At 36.0% G+C, this 15,186-nt stretch overlaps 1 protein-coding gene and 1 long non-coding RNA gene across 2 annotated transcripts in view; both read left to right on the top strand.

The window, feature by feature from the left end:
* The first annotated feature begins 16 nt into the window (after window positions 1-16).
* LOC144959942 (large ribosomal subunit protein mL39-like) lies at window positions 17-14,997 on the top strand. Its single transcript, XM_078892811.1, has 9 exons — window positions 17-87; window positions 5,509-5,709; window positions 6,304-6,443; window positions 7,809-7,908; window positions 8,255-8,316; window positions 9,117-9,377; window positions 10,247-10,321; window positions 12,446-12,496; window positions 13,154-14,997. Exons 1-9 carry the CDS (start codon window positions 21-23, stop codon window positions 13,214-13,216), a joined length of 1,020 nt encoding a protein of 339 aa, XP_078748937.1. The 5' UTR covers window positions 17-20; the 3' UTR covers window positions 13,217-14,997.
* The window catches only part of LOC144959944 (uncharacterized), a 67,501-nt gene continuing 56,603 nt past the window's right edge, over window positions 4,289-15,186 (top strand). Inside the window, exon 1 of the long non-coding RNA XR_013642721.1 lies at window positions 4,289-4,459. This is a non-coding gene — a long non-coding RNA (uncharacterized LOC144959944). The remainder of the gene's footprint in view (window positions 4,460-15,186) is intronic.

The following is a 15,186-nucleotide window of genomic DNA, read 5'->3' as shown; positions in this document are numbered from 1 at the left end:
ACTTCCGCTCATTTTCCAAAATGGCAGCCTCCTTTGCAAAACAAAGTCAAACTTTGTTATCATCGAGTTTAAGACATCGACTTCCTCGTAAGAACAATAAATAGATTCAAGTTTGTCTATATAGCCCACGTTTGAATATAACGTAATGCATATTTTTCCAGTTCAATATTATTTTATAGATAAGAGAATTGTGTTGTCCTGAGTCCAGGCCGCTGTCACTGTGTTTGGTGACTCCGGTCTAGTCTAGTCTAGAGTTCTCTATTTGTATGAGTTGAGAGAAGTGGGCCGGTGGAACCGACATTTAGCACCATTAAAAGGGAGGCCTTCCGAAAGCTCCTCGTGCTAAGGGAAACAACTCAAATATTCCCTCAACTATCCTAAGAAAAAATGAAACCGAGTAAAACATTTAGATTGGAAACATTCGGTGTCTGTCTAAACAATCCTTGATTGAGACCCAATGAGTGAGTTTCAAAAAGCTATACCTGGATACCTGGATACCTCTGTATAGAGCTTTTAGACTTGGTGTAGTCTCCTTCGCTCCTCCTCATCTATTAATGATTGGACCAATTTTTATAATTGAACTTGTTTCCTAGGGTGTTGCTTATCTCCAACTCTGCTTTGAATTTATTCAAATTTTTTGCTGATACTGTGGTTTCTTGTAGTTTATTCCAGTTATTTACAATTCTAGATGAAAAAAAGTTCCTTCTTTCATTTGTTTTATTACGTTCTTTTTTCAGTTTCTTGCTGTTTCCTCGTGTCTGAATGTTCTTGTTTGGTTTAAGGAATCCTGCTTCTACCCTGTCTATTCCCTTTACTATTTTATATGTTTGGATCATATCTCCCCTTCTTCTCCTGTAATCTAAGGTCGGGAGATTTAATTCTTTCAATCTCTCACAGTATGTTTTGTCTTTCAGGTGTGTGATAAGTTTTGTTGCTCTCCTTTGCACTCTTTCCAAACAGTCTTTGTCTCCCTCAAACTTCGGATACCATATGCAGTTAGCATATTCCAGCTTTGATCTAACCATAGTCTTGTAGATGGTAGTCATGTGTTTTGTTTTCAGATTCTTGAAATTTCTTTTCACTATTCCGAGTGTTTTACTAGCCTTAGATTGAACATCTTTAATTTGCTTCTTGAAGTTTAGCTTCCTATCAATAAATACTCCTAGGTCTTTTTCCCCATTGGATTTCTGCAGGGGTTTTCTTTCATTATATAGTTTGCTTCTCTGTTGTTTTTTCCTAGGTGAAGAACTGCACATTTATCTACATTGAACTCCATCTGCCATATTTCGGACCATTCTTCAAGCTTTTTCAAATCTTGTTGTAAGGTGTTTCTTTCTTCTTCTGTATTAGCTACTCCATAGAGCTTAGTATCATCGGCAAAGATTTTACATTTAGATGATAGATTGTCTGGCAAGTCATTGATATAAATCAGGAAGAGAACTGGTCCCAGTACACTTCCTTGTGGAACTCCACTTGTTACCAGTCTCTCTGTTGATGCTGTTCCATTCACTATCACTTTTTGTCTTCTATCTTTGAGGAAATCTCGGACCCATTTGACTGTCTGATCATTAATTTGATACTGTTCCAATTTCCTGATTAGGCGCCAGTGTGGAACTTTGTCAAATGCCTTTCTGAAGTCGAGGTATATGACATCTAAATTGTTGCCTAATTCCAGGTCTCTCGTCCAGTCATCCATTGTTTCAAGTAGGTTTGTTACTGTAGACCTTCCCGCCATGAAACCATGTTGATATTTGCTGAATAGTTTGTTCTTGGTCATATGATCAACCATTTCTTCTCTAATCAGCTGTTCCATGAGCTTGCAGACGACAGATGTCAGGCTCACTGGTCTGTAGTTTTCTGGATTTTTTCTGTCTCCCTTCTTGAATATGGCTGTGACGTTAGCTTCTTTCCATTCCCTTGGTAGTCTTCCTTCTTTCATCGACTGGTTAAATATCTTGGTTAGGGGTTCTACTAGCTGCTCTGCTAAGTTTTTTAGGATGTAAGGATGAAGTTTGTCAGGTCCAGGTGATTTACTCTCCTTTAGGTTTTGTAGTCTCTTCATTACTCTCTCTTCAGTAATCGGCCATTGTGTAGTATCTATATTACTTGTTTTAGCAATATCTGGCAAGTTTTTCTGGTTCTCCACTGTAAAGACACTTGCAAAGAAGAGATTTAGCACCTCTGCCTTGTCTTCATCTTCAGATGCCCAAGTGCCATCTTCTTTTTTTATGTCACAGGTTCCCTGTCTTGTCTTCATTTTACTGTTTACATAACTCCAGAATACTTTAGGATTTTCTTTCGTTTCCTCTGCTATCTTGTTCTCATACTTTTGATGCGCTTGTCGGACTATTTTAGTAGTTGCGTTTCTCACTCTTTTGTATTTGTCCCAATCCTCTTCCTTTTTGCTTCTAGAGTATCTTCTATTTACTGCCTTCTTCTTCCGTAATGCCTCTCTCACTTCCTGCGTCATCCAAGGTTGATTTCTTCTCCCAACCCGGTTCCCTCTGCTTTTCGGGATGTTTTTCTCGAAGCATTGGTTAAGTACTCTGGTAAATCTACTCCAGTTGTTTCCTACGGTGTCCTCGATTAGTATTTCCTCCCATTTGATATGCCCCAGTTCCTCTTTCATACTCTCTAGATCAGCCTTCCTATATCTGAGTGTCAGTTTTTCATCTACAGTCTCTGATGTCGCCCTCAGTTTTAGGAATATGGTCGCATGGTCGCTTTTTCCCAGTGGGTGGCTCAGTCTTAGGTCGATTATGTCATTTTCTTCCTCCATCAATATCAAGTCCAATACGTTGGGCTTCTGGTTTTTTCTCTGTCTCGTGGGTTCTTTTATTATCTGTTGTAGGTAGCAATCTTCAATGGTTTCTATGAAACTTTCCTCCAGGCTTCCCTCTTTTGGTTCGTCCATCCCTTTCCACTCCAGTTCCGGCATGTTGAAGTCTCCCATAATAATTATCTCTGAATGCTTTTTTTGTGATGCTCTCCTTATCATCTCCAACATTCTCTCATTATTTTCTCCTGTGCTATTTGGGCTCCGATAAATCACTCCTACTAGTATCTGACTTTGTCCAGTTACTCCAATCGAGCACCAAGCGCTCTCCCTAAAGTCGTGATCTGTGAGTTCCTCTATGGGGTTAACCTTCAGGTTCTCTCTCACCAATAAGTATACTCCTCTGCCGGAAGTTTCAAAATCTCTGCTAGCTATTATAGTGTATCCCTCAATACCTAACTCTGCTATTGTTGGGTGTGTTGTTGCATTCTTTGGCTTAGCTTCTGTTATTGCTATCACATCTGGATCTTCTTCTTCTGCCATAGCCTTTAGCTCCTCTCTCTTATTCATCACACTGTCTGCGTTCGTGTACATGAACTTCAGGGTATTTTTCATATTCAAGTGCTGCCCCTCCTTATCATTTACTGGTACTTCTCTTTTTTGAATTTTCTTGTTGTCTTCGAGTCCTTGCTCAGAAACATTTTGGGCAATTGGACTGACACGTTTCCAATATAGTCATTCCTCATCCCAGTCCCAGTCATTTCCTCCAACATCGCTGTCTCTCTTTCTTATTTGTTCACTAAACTTTTCCCTGAAAATGACCCTTTTCTTATATATGACTACATCTTCCCCTGCTTCTCGTCTTCTCTTCAGCTCCTCTCTTAACTCCTTGGCCTGCTCTCTTTGCATAATTGTTTGGTCAGCTCCAATATACACCTTCTGTAAGCATTCCCGTTTATGGTCTTTCAACTGTTTGCTGTTCCTAAGAGCAGTGTTACGCTGATCCGTTGACATCAGACTTATTTTCATGGGTCTTGGTCTATCTTCTCTTCTGCCCAATCTGATCACTTGCTCTATAGGGTTGAGGCTGTCTTTGTTTCCATGAACCTGCAACTCTTTGAGTACCATTTGGGCTTTTCTTATATCTTCCTTGTTGTCGCCATCTTTAGCTTCTGGTATGCCATACATAATTACATTCTTCACTCTCTTAGCCCTTTCATTTCTCTCCTCTTCTAGTTCCAGGTTCTTTTTCACCATTGCCTGCTTCTTCTCCTCAGTTTCATTGATTTTCCTCATTTCATTTATATCTTGTCTTACTCTATCTGACTTTTCTTCTGTACTTCTCTTGAGTCTCTCCTTAATCTCACTCGCCTCAGACATAGGGTAGGCCTCTATCTCATCCTTTGCTGTTGATTTCACTATTTCTATCATCTCCTCTGTGAATTCACCTTTTTGAATGATATTCACACTTTTATCTATGTCTTCTACTTTTTTCCTGAGTTTATCTACTTCCTTTTCAAGCTGCATGAAATTGCCCAAGAACTTTGAGGCCACTTTGTTGCAGGACTTAGAGCAGTAGTAATGCAGCAGCGGACATTCTTTTTCTGAGTCTTTCTTCATACTATGTTTGAAATTATTTCGTAATTTTTCGTTCCTAGTACTAGTAGGTACTTTGATCACTTGGTAAAAAATTCAAATTGGATTGAGCTCAATGAAACCTATATCATTATAAAGTTTAAGTTTATCAACGCAAACAAAACACTGCATCATACTTGCGCCTTCTTTTTCATTGATTATTTGTTGTTCCTCAAGGCAGTCAAACTAAACTGGTAGGCTATACTATAAACATATCGTATAAAATGGAATTGTTAGTAAACAGACGATTTGTTCATTTGAAGATATATGACATCACTCCATTTTTGTTCATTACAATAGTGATTGATAGTGATAGGTTTGGGGTTTTTTATTCAGGAATTTTTTAAAAATTATTAAGAGTGCTGAATGTCTGAAATCATTCCATTTAACTGCACACGTTCCGATGAACCAGTAGAAATTACATAGAAAAAACCTCGGTGATAGGAATATAATTCTTATTGAGTGCTGTTCCAATAAAGCGGTGTTCTAATTACCGGCTTCAACCCTATTCTCCAGCTGACATGAGATACTGTCCATTCTAATAATGTTAAATCAAGTCTACAATTGCTTTAGGTTATCAGACCCGCAAGTATGCACACAGTATATCAAACTGTTCCCCAAAAAAAGGCTCCAAAAAGTTTTCTGAATAGGTCTTTTTCTCATGCTGCCCCTTCTGTTTGGAAATCTTTTCCAATCTCCTTAAGTAAAATGCAATACATAAGCTACTTTGAAGACAAATATTAAAACTTATTTTGTTAGGAAATATTTGATAGATTAAAATAGTTTCCTTTTAAGGATTATCTTTCATGATATGAACATATTAAGCATGTTTTGTGTACCTATGACCTGTTATTGTAACTTTGATGTTTGTATTGAAAAGGCGCCTAGAGCTGTGTGTATATGGAATAGGCACTGTATAAATGATCTACGTTATTATTATTATTATTATTATTATTATTATTATTATTATTATTATTATTATTATTATTTAAAAGGACCTATGAGGTCGTTCACCTTTGTGATTTTCTAAATATAGGCTCATGTTTTCTTTCATCTTATAATTTGTTAATTTATAACTTCTTTTAAACTTTTTCCAGGTCTATACAACAGCTCAAGATCAAAAGTCACGAATGCAGAGGTTAGGAAGAAAAGGGTGGCTTTGTTTGACGAGGAGAAGAAGAGACAAGCTGCTCTCGTGACAAGAATAGAGAAAATTGAGGTCAAGCACACTGGGGTACCAGACCCATGTACTTTGATCATGAATAAGGATCTGTCCACACCTTTTAACTGTGCCATGCGTAAGTTGATTGTTGCTTTTGTTACTGTTCAGAATTAAACCATTAAAGTCTTCAAATATTGTAGTATGCTTCATGAAATTAAAATATCAATTTATCATTTAAAATATGAAACAATAGGCACTGATCTAGACTAAGATATAGAGTAAGGCTGCACAATTGTTGTTGTTCAGCAAGTCTCTGGTGTTATTCTTCGTTCATTTTTAAAGTCTGACTCCACAAGTGTGCGCAAAATTTTACTCTTTTTTTTCCTCAATTGTTTTAGAAATAGTTTTTATCTCATGATTGGGACAAAATAAATTTGCACATAAAGACATAAGGCATTTCTGATTGAGTTTGTTTAAAGTAAAGGATCATAATTCAAATTTCATTGATTGTTGAAAATACTTCAAATTTTGAAGGAAAATAAAATTAAAATAGGAATTATTTATTTTATGATTATTAGTAATCATAAAGTTTCAGCTTAGCTCAATATCCTCAATTGACATCCATTGCAAAGTTATTATCTTCCGGGTTATCAAATTTTCAGACGTTTCTTTCACAAAACTTCTCTACAAATGTAACGACCATATGTCATGAATGCCTTTTTTTATTCAGACATTCAAGAGCTGTTGATGACGAGGTCAGCCCTGGCATTGGTGAATGGCAAACCCTGGGACATCCATAGACCCCTCACTGAAGATTGTGAATTAGAATTCATGCACTTTGAGGACGAAGATCCAAGGGTCCTTAATGATGTAAGTGATGCTATTCATTTATTTTTTAATATTTTTTTTCGGCTATGTGGTCTAGTGGTATGACACTCGCTTTCAGATCGGAAGGTCCTGGGTTTGAGCCTCGCTCGGCGCATAGTTGAGTCCTTGGAAAAGGCTCTTTACTCACATTCTCTCACCGTACTCAGGTGTAAAATGAGTTCCTGGCCATTAACAGCATTGCCTCTGTTGGAAAAAAAATTGCAATAGTGCCTAAAAGGCGTCATGTCTCTTTCTACGTGTTACGTATTGCTGGTGGTCAGGGAACCCATGTAAAGCGCTTTGAGCATGTTTGGTGGATAATGCGCTATAGAAAAGCTCAAGTTTTTTGGTGGGTTTTTTTTTTTCCATGTTCAGAGAAAATTTATCATGAACATAAATGTGTGCTTCTTTCCTGACAAAATAACAATGAAAACATAGAAAAAAGAGTTGTAATTTAATTCACAAAGATAGATGGGACCCACTTATGTGGTTTGCCACATGATTTATCTTTGTGAAATAAATCGAAGCTTCTATCCTACTTTTTCATTTTTATTTACTTCCGCTAGCTTCAATCAGGCATATTTGCACTTTCCTGACAAAATGAATGATAAAGCGGGATACTTAGATTTAATCCAAAGAAGTTTTAGCCTTATGGAGCCAAGTTTGATAGGATTATGACTTGACTTTTGTTTTTTTAGAGCAAAATCAGTTCAAACAAGAATAGATGTTTTACCAAACTGAACCACACTACATCTGTTTTGGGGCATTTTCAAGTAATTTATAATGTGGAAAGCTTGGTTAGAGATTGAAACAGATTTTTTTATTCTTCAAGTTCTGATTTTTAATTTTAAAAAGATTTTCAAAGGAAATTATACAGATTTTTCATTTGTTGCCTAATATATTGTTTGCCTACACTAAACACTATGCTTTTAGTTCTTTATTTAAAAATGTTCCATTCTCTTAATGGAATAACATTCATTTAGCAGAACAAGACATATAACCTATTACATATTACAATTTTCAAAGATAATGTTACATATTATATGGCTTGAAAAATTTAGTACAAAATGCCTTTACCAAGGATAAAGTCTCCAGCTCAAACTCTTTAATCTAATTGAGGTCATCTAGCAATTTTAAGACCGTCCCTCTCAGTGCCACGCCTATGACAAGACCACACGAGAGATTTTTATTTTGCATAGAGGTCAAGATGGTTACCTTTAATTATTTTTTTTTAAAGAGACAACAGTTTTTTCTATTTATCTATGAATTTACTAAAGACACAACAAAACATGAAAGATAGTAATTTTCTTTTTGTAATTATTGTTTCAAACTTGTTCATGATTAAATAATTTCTTTGCAAAATTTCAGGCTTTCTGGAGAACTTGTAGTTTTATTCTTGGTCATGTCTTAGAAACGGCTTTTGAGGATCAGTATTATGTTCAGCTGTGTAGCTTCCCACCCCCTAACAGTAAGTCATTTGAGATTTAAATTTGTCATTATCGATGCTATGCCCAAACATTTGTATTTACGCTTTTGTGTGTCTTTGGTATTTTGAGCACACAAATTTCACTGATGTAAAACATCGATTCTGACAACTGGCATACACACTCACACAAATACACACCTATTTATACATGTGCACACGTATACCACACAATGACATACGTGCACATGCTCATATTTGTCTTTATATTGAGATGGAGATGATTAAAAGCAGGTCTTAATAAATCAAGGAATAAAAAATCTTTTGAATTGTCCAAATTTATCATTTTTATCATGTCAGCTTTTTTTCTGTTTTTATTTTATTCCAACAGTCACCAGTGGAAGTTTTGTGCATGATGCAAGGCTCAATCTAGGGGATTGGAATTTAACTCCAGTGAGGATTTTAGTTTAGAATTTTGTTGTTTTTTGTTTTGTTTTTTAATTGTGACCTGTGTACTTAATTGATGCTTCTAGCTGAGGAGGGTTAAGATCTCATTCAATTTTTTCACACTCACCTTTGAACTTGTAGGTCCTTGGTTCGACCCCCACTCTGGGAGGTGCAATGGTGGGTCCTTGGAAAAGGCTCTTTACTCACATTCTCTCACCATACTCAGTGTGAAATGAGAAAACTAGCCTGTAACAACATTGTTGTGTTGAAAAGAAAGTTGTATTTTTGCCTTGCCGATGAATGTCTCATCCTACATGTTTAGATTGGGAGTCTCTGTAAGCACTTTGAGCACATTTAGTGGATATTGTGCCTTATAAAAGGACAAGTTTTATACTGAGAGCGCAGTGGAATGAGCAATGAAGGCAAACTTTCTTGCTCAATGAACAAAAAGAAATGCTAAAGAGGGATTCGAACACAAATCATTCAAGTATGAGTGCAGTACTTTACACACAAGATATATTAGTGTAGCTTTAGGAAGGTCTTGAATCACCAATGTGGATATTTCAAACACACAAGTCATAAGATAACATGACTGTCGATTTTGATTCATCACTTTGTTTTTCTCAGTGGAAGATTATGACATCGCACTAAACTGGAATTTTTAGGAGAATTGATTGGATGATTTTATCATTTTGTATTTTTCTTTCTATTTTTACTAAAATGTTTGTATATTAATGACTTATTATCTTGAACTAAGCATTTATATTTTTAATCCCCTTTATTCATTTTCAACTTTGCCCCTGCAGAGAGAACTTGACTGTCTGAGCAGGATAGGTCTCAGGCTTCGCTACCTCGATCTTCGGTTTCAACGTCTGGATCTGCCTGTATCAGTAGCCAGACAGATGTTTGAAGACAACGAATTTAAATCTCAACAGATTCCAGCCATTGCCTCTAAGTCAGAATCAGGGTCCCGTGTATCAGTATATCGTATGGGTGATCACATCGACATGAGTTCAGGACCATTGATATCTTCCACCAGTCAAATTGGACGATTTTCTGTTTGTGCTGTAAGTTTTACAGTTGTCATCTTCCATCTGATTTTTTCTGGATTTGTCTTGAAAAGTAGTCCTTAAAAGCCGTAAGGCCTGTGTAGCCAGAATGTTTTGGTATTCTATAGCTTTAACTGATAGGGGGCTAGTCTATTGCAAAATACTTTTCACTAGAATAAACCGACCCAGTAACCCAATCACTGATGGGTTAATAAGGGGGGGGTGGAGGAGAGAATCTCAACTGCACCTTGGACTGGGATCCATCTTGGTTCCTTTGCATGAGAAACAAGTGCTCAAACAACTGAGCTATCGGGACCCCTGGTCTCATCTTGGAATTTTAAAAAATTGACTTTTGCCCTTTTTTTGGTATCTTTTCAAAATAGAGGGAATGTAGATCTAATTTCTTTTTAAAAAATTTAATTTGTTGAATTTGCTGTAGGTGTAATTACTCGTATCTTAATTGAATAATATTTTGGAAAGAAAGGAAATGGATTGTAAAGCTATATGTTTGTTGTTGGATGGATACATTTTTTGGTGCCTAATTTGAAAGCAGCTTAATTTTTTTTTATTTTAGGTGAAACAAGATGAGGGAATTATTTTATTCCTCCTCTTAATTTGAATTCAATTTTTTTTGCAGCAGACAAATTTCACTACTCAGAAATTATTTTAATATTAAAGCATGGGAAATTTTTTGTTTTTTTATAGCTTTCTCTGTAGTCTTTGTTGTTGTTATTGCCTATGCTGTAGTTGTTATTCATTACCTTTTACAAATACCGTAGAAAATATGTTATTGCTTCATTTGCTCACATCTCTAAAGTTCAATTTTTCTACTGTTTTCTTTAGATCTGTTTATCAAGATTCATTATTTGTTGATTTATATTTTCCAGGTACATCCAATAGAAAGTCCGGCATTTGGCAAACTCACTCGTGTACAAGGACTTGCGATGCCAACACAAATCAATGTGAGTTATAGCATATACAGTAGAAATCGGAAATAGCGAGTTCGACGGGTCCACTCCTGATTACTCGCTATTTCCGAGTTCTCGCTATTCCCGAGTTGCCAGGAAAGGTCACTCGGCCGTACAAAAAGATGGAAAGACAATGTGTGTGTTTGTGTGTGTGTGCCGCGCATGCGTGCAAATGACTGTGTGCGGAAAAAGTGAGGTGGGGCGGGGTTGAACACGGCCTTCGTTAACTACGTAATGATGGCCACGGGTTGAAGTTGATCCACCCCTAAAACCCACCCCTTCCATTTCCATCAAGATGTCGTGTGTGTGTGTTTGTGCGAGTGTTTGTATGCACTAGGCATGTTTGATGAGGTAAGCAAGCACTCTAGGACTTCATAATCAATCACTGACCCACTGAAATGATGGTTCCACGCTCCCCTCTCTCGCTGATCGTGTCGTTCGTTAACGAATGATACTCGTTAACGAATGCTAGTCACTGACCGATGCTGCTAAGTACTATTGCTCGTAACAAAAATAAGAAAAGGAAAGAAGCTAGGCTAAAAATATTTTAATCGCCCTTGTCTGTTGTTTTGCTTTACTTCGTTCGAAGTCCTAGGCTGGGGCAGGAAATGCTCGTTATTTCCGAGTTGACCTCTTTTTCATACTCACTACTTTCGTGCTAATTTTATTGACTCAAATAAGAGAAAAAAACGGGGATTTAGATTTTACTCGCTATTTCCGAGTTCTCGCTATTTCCGAGTACGTTACTTTCATGTTCTACTGTATATAGCAGGCAGTCGGCTGATCCACTAGCAGAGTTTTAAATCCACACATATCTGTTTTCCCTCTTCCTCTACCTCTCCTTGCACTGGTTGCAGTCCTTTTTTATTTAGGAAGGAAACAGTCAGATGTGTAGTGTGTTTTTCTATAAAAGACTATATATGATCTTGTGTGAATAGCCCTGAAACACAGATGTGTAGTGTGTTTTTCTATAAAAGACTATATATGATCTTGTGTGAATAGCCCTGAAACACAGATGTGTAGTGTGTTTTTCTATAAAAGACTATATATGATCTTGTGTGAATAGCCCTGAAACACAGATGTGTGTGTGTTTTTCTATAAAAGACTATATATGATCTTGTGTGAATAGCCCTGAAACACAGATGTGTAGTGTGTTTTTCTATAAAAGACTATATATGATCTTGTGTGAATAGCCCTGAAACACAGATGTGTAGTGTGTTTTTCTATAAAAGACTATATATGATCTTGTGTGAATAGCCCTGAAACACAGATGTGTAGTGTGTTTTTCTATAAAAGACTATATATGATCTTGTGTGAATAGCCCTGAAACACAGATGTGTAGTGTGTTTTTCTATAAAAGACTATATATGATCTTGTGTGAATAGCCCTGAAACACAGATGTGTAGTGTGTTTTTCTATAAAAGACTATATATATGATCTTGTGTGAATAGCCCTGAAACACAGATGTGTAGTGTGTTTTTCTATAAAAGACTATATATGATCTTGTGTGAATAGCCCTGAAACATATTTAACATGAGTGTCTCCTTTTTGGTGGATAGTGGATATTTCATGCCAGCGTCTGTGTGAGACGGAATGTCTCATAACTTACCTCTGGGAATCCAATTGTAAAACTGGATCAGTGCCACCATTCTAACGTGTTTTAGAAAGTATATTTTTGAAAGGAGCTGTTTGGAATCATTTTGTAAACTGTATACATTTAGGTATAGTTCAAAGATAGAGCACTCGACTCTGAAGCAAAAGTTGCAGTAGAGCTTGTTCTGACTTCTCTGTCCATTGTGTGGTTTGATTTGTTAAGTCTAATGGAAAGTACTTTTAGATAGGCTATCCCAAAGATAGCAAGCCTTGTTTCAATCCCCCTATATCTCTTTTCCCCTCTTCCACTTTCCTCTCCTCCTGTCTCGTAGCTGGCTTTGGAAGTCACCTTCTCAATTGCTTCCTTCCATTTAATGCTACAGAAATTGGGATCTCTTGCCCCATGAGTCTTATGGATGCTGAGGATCACAACAACTTTTACACATGTTTTAAGTTGAGAAACCTTTTTTTTTTCTTGTTGTCTTGATATTTTAGAATTATTTTTTTGTGTGTATTTTTTTCCAGATGCATTCTTGGACATATGACACCATCCTTCGACAGAGGGCTGCAAAATTGGTATGTTTATTTTTTATTGGATTTATATTTATTTAGGTTATTAAATCTGAAAGCTAAATTACTATATTAATATTATACGACCTCCTTCCTCACTTCCGCCTTTATCCGATTTCATGTTGATGTGAATCATTCACATCGAAAATTGAGTTCGAGATCATCAGAATTATAAATATTGAGTTGGTGAAGAAACCTCATTCTCCTGAGAAAAAGCACTTTCCTAGACTGTTACTTATTCCTTATCCAAACCAGCAACCAGCTGAGTGTGGCCTTTTGATTGTTGAAAGTGGCTAAGATCGGACTGGAAAGGTTGGTTGGCTTTCAGTCAAGTTGACTTTATCCAGTGTCAATGGAACATACTTAAATAAAGAACAGATTTTGGGACCTAGAGAGGTGTTGACTTAATGCAAATTCCACCGTATTGAAAATACAGAAAATAAATTTATTCAGAAAGGAATATACATTCAAAATAAGCTACACTACACTAATTTGAAAGTATTTAAAGGTGACAATTTAATTATCGTAAAAGGCATGCTTTTAGAGTTTATACAGACCTTTTTCTTCAAATTTGTGTTTTTTATGACCTTTGAATTCAATCAAAATTATTCAGAGATCATTAAAAATTGTTTATGTATGTTTTTCCTCTTTTTTACTGCTTAGAATAACTCACGAGTACCAGATCTAACAGAGCCAGACTGTGGTCGGAAAAGAATAGAAGGATGATTAGAGGGATTCCAATTTTCCTTTATTTTATTTTATATATATACTTTTTTTTTTTTTGTATTTTGTAATGCAGATCCTATGATTATGTCTATTATGTTTACCATTTGATTGCATCAGGATACAATTCATTGCTTCTGTACATTATATAATGCAAGTTATGGATTACATGCATTGTGATATTAGTTGACTGAAATATGTAGATATGAACAATAAATACTTCATTTCAACAACTAAATTGTGCGATGCCTTTTTTTTGTACAAGCACTGCTGAAGTGCTTACTACTTACTTGCTTACTTTGGCCCATCAACGAAGGTCCACCACTTTTTTCTGTCCTTGCCATTACTTCCAATCCTCTCTGTGTCTGTTCAGAATGCTTAGTGTCCGCTTCCCCAGGTGTTCTTTGGTCGGCCTTTTTAAAGTGCTTATGAGGCCTTGCCAAAAAATCATTTCATGACATTCAACACAAAAAGACATCAATATTACTTTATTCGTGTCCGCTTCTACATTTCTTCTCCAGGTGTTCTTTGGTCAGCCTTTTTTTAAGTGCTTATGAGGCCATGCCAAAACATTCAACACAAAAAGACATCACCGTTACTTTATTCTTAAAACCCTTTTTTTTTAAAAATAGATTTTTCATTCATAGCTCCGAGTTGAAAAGTGAAAGTAATCCAAAATCTGACAGACTAGCACCAGTAGAATGGCAAAATTAGTTACTCCAAGCGTAAATAAAACATAAGCAAAGTTGACACTTTGTCCAGATTCATTTTTTTTTGTTATTGTTGTTGACAATTTAAAAAGCTCTTACTGCTATAATATTGGTAGCAAATCCTCTGTTTTTTAATTACAGTGGACTCGGCATAAAGTCTTGGTCGTTTTGGCTTTATCAGGATTCCACTGTACATGAATTTAATGTCTCGGCATCATCAACATGCTTGTGCTATTACGGTGAGGGAAATCATCCTCAGTGGAAGGAAACACTGACCTCTGTATGCAATGGATCCTATATTGATCTACAGTCTTGATTCTATTCCCTTACAACTCAACTCTCATAACGAACTTGTTTTCTATCAAAGTTCCTTTTTCCGCCTACTTCTTTTTATATCTACATATATCTCGTTCCGTTAGTGAAGTAATTTTCTTAAAACAAATTTAACAGAATAAATTTTCATATTTCCAGCCAATCAGACAACATGACATCCCCTTATATGACATTGGTTTAAAAGTAACAATGGACATCCGCTTACATGGATTGACCCACTTACTCGTGCCCATCAGATAGTGTTCTGAATGTCATAAAATTGATGACTTTTTCGATGAACTTTATGTCACTTAATTCAAAATGGTTTCCTTCTTTTGATGGGGTTTGGGTCGACGCGCACATATTTGCAGGTCTGATAACTGAATGCAATTTATTATAGACTTGTTTTAACATTGTTGTCATGGACAATATTTTGCTTTGGTTTGAGAGTATTTCCATTACAACAATGAGCCCATAACAATGCGGGTTACCAGACATGCAAATAGGTGCATGTCGTGGGTCAATCAAAAATAACCATACCAAGAATTTAAATATGTAATAATAATAAAAGTAAAAGTAGTTGTCCTTCAGAGTAACCAAACCAAAATGGATGTGTGATGTATGGATCGATGACCAAGGGAAGCATCTGAAATTACATTTAGTTTTCATGATTGTCGCCCTTACCAAACACTTCCCCACCAAAACAATAAACAAAACAGTGTAAACAAAGAAAATAAATAAATGAAATAATGTAAATGTCGATATTGTCTTTTTGTTTTCTTTCCATGTGGAATCCAGTTTTACTGTATCGGATAAGTGTGTAAATTCAAAATCCACAACGCTGTTGAGATCAAATATATGTGTTTCATACTATATATTATTTATTCCAATTTGTCCCATTTTAAACAGGTGTTACAAAATAATAATACCGATGATGATAATAATATTAAT

Source organism: Berghia stephanieae, chromosome 14 (genome assembly GCF_034508935.2).
Source record: "Berghia stephanieae isolate SIO BIC M18660-M18661 chromosome 14, UCSD_Bste_1.3, whole genome shotgun sequence".
In the NCBI taxonomy this organism is placed as follows: Eukaryota; Metazoa; Mollusca; class Gastropoda; order Nudibranchia; family Aeolidiidae; genus Berghia; species Berghia stephanieae.
Note: the sequence above shows the minus strand (reverse complement) of the source record. Positions and strands in the feature narration are given on the sequence as shown.

Coding starts and splice junctions, on each gene's coding strand:
- LOC144959942 (XM_078892811.1), top strand. CDS start 21: ATGGCAGCCTCCTTTGCAAAACAAAGTCAAACTTTGTTATCATCGAGT. Junction 7,909..8,254: donor TAGCTTCCCACCCCCTAACA/GTAAGTCATTTG, acceptor TTATTCCAACAG/TCACCAGTGGAAGTTTTGTG. Junction 10,322..12,445: donor CGATGCCAACACAAATCAAT/GTGAGTTATAGC, acceptor ATTTTTTTCCAG/ATGCATTCTTGGACATATGA.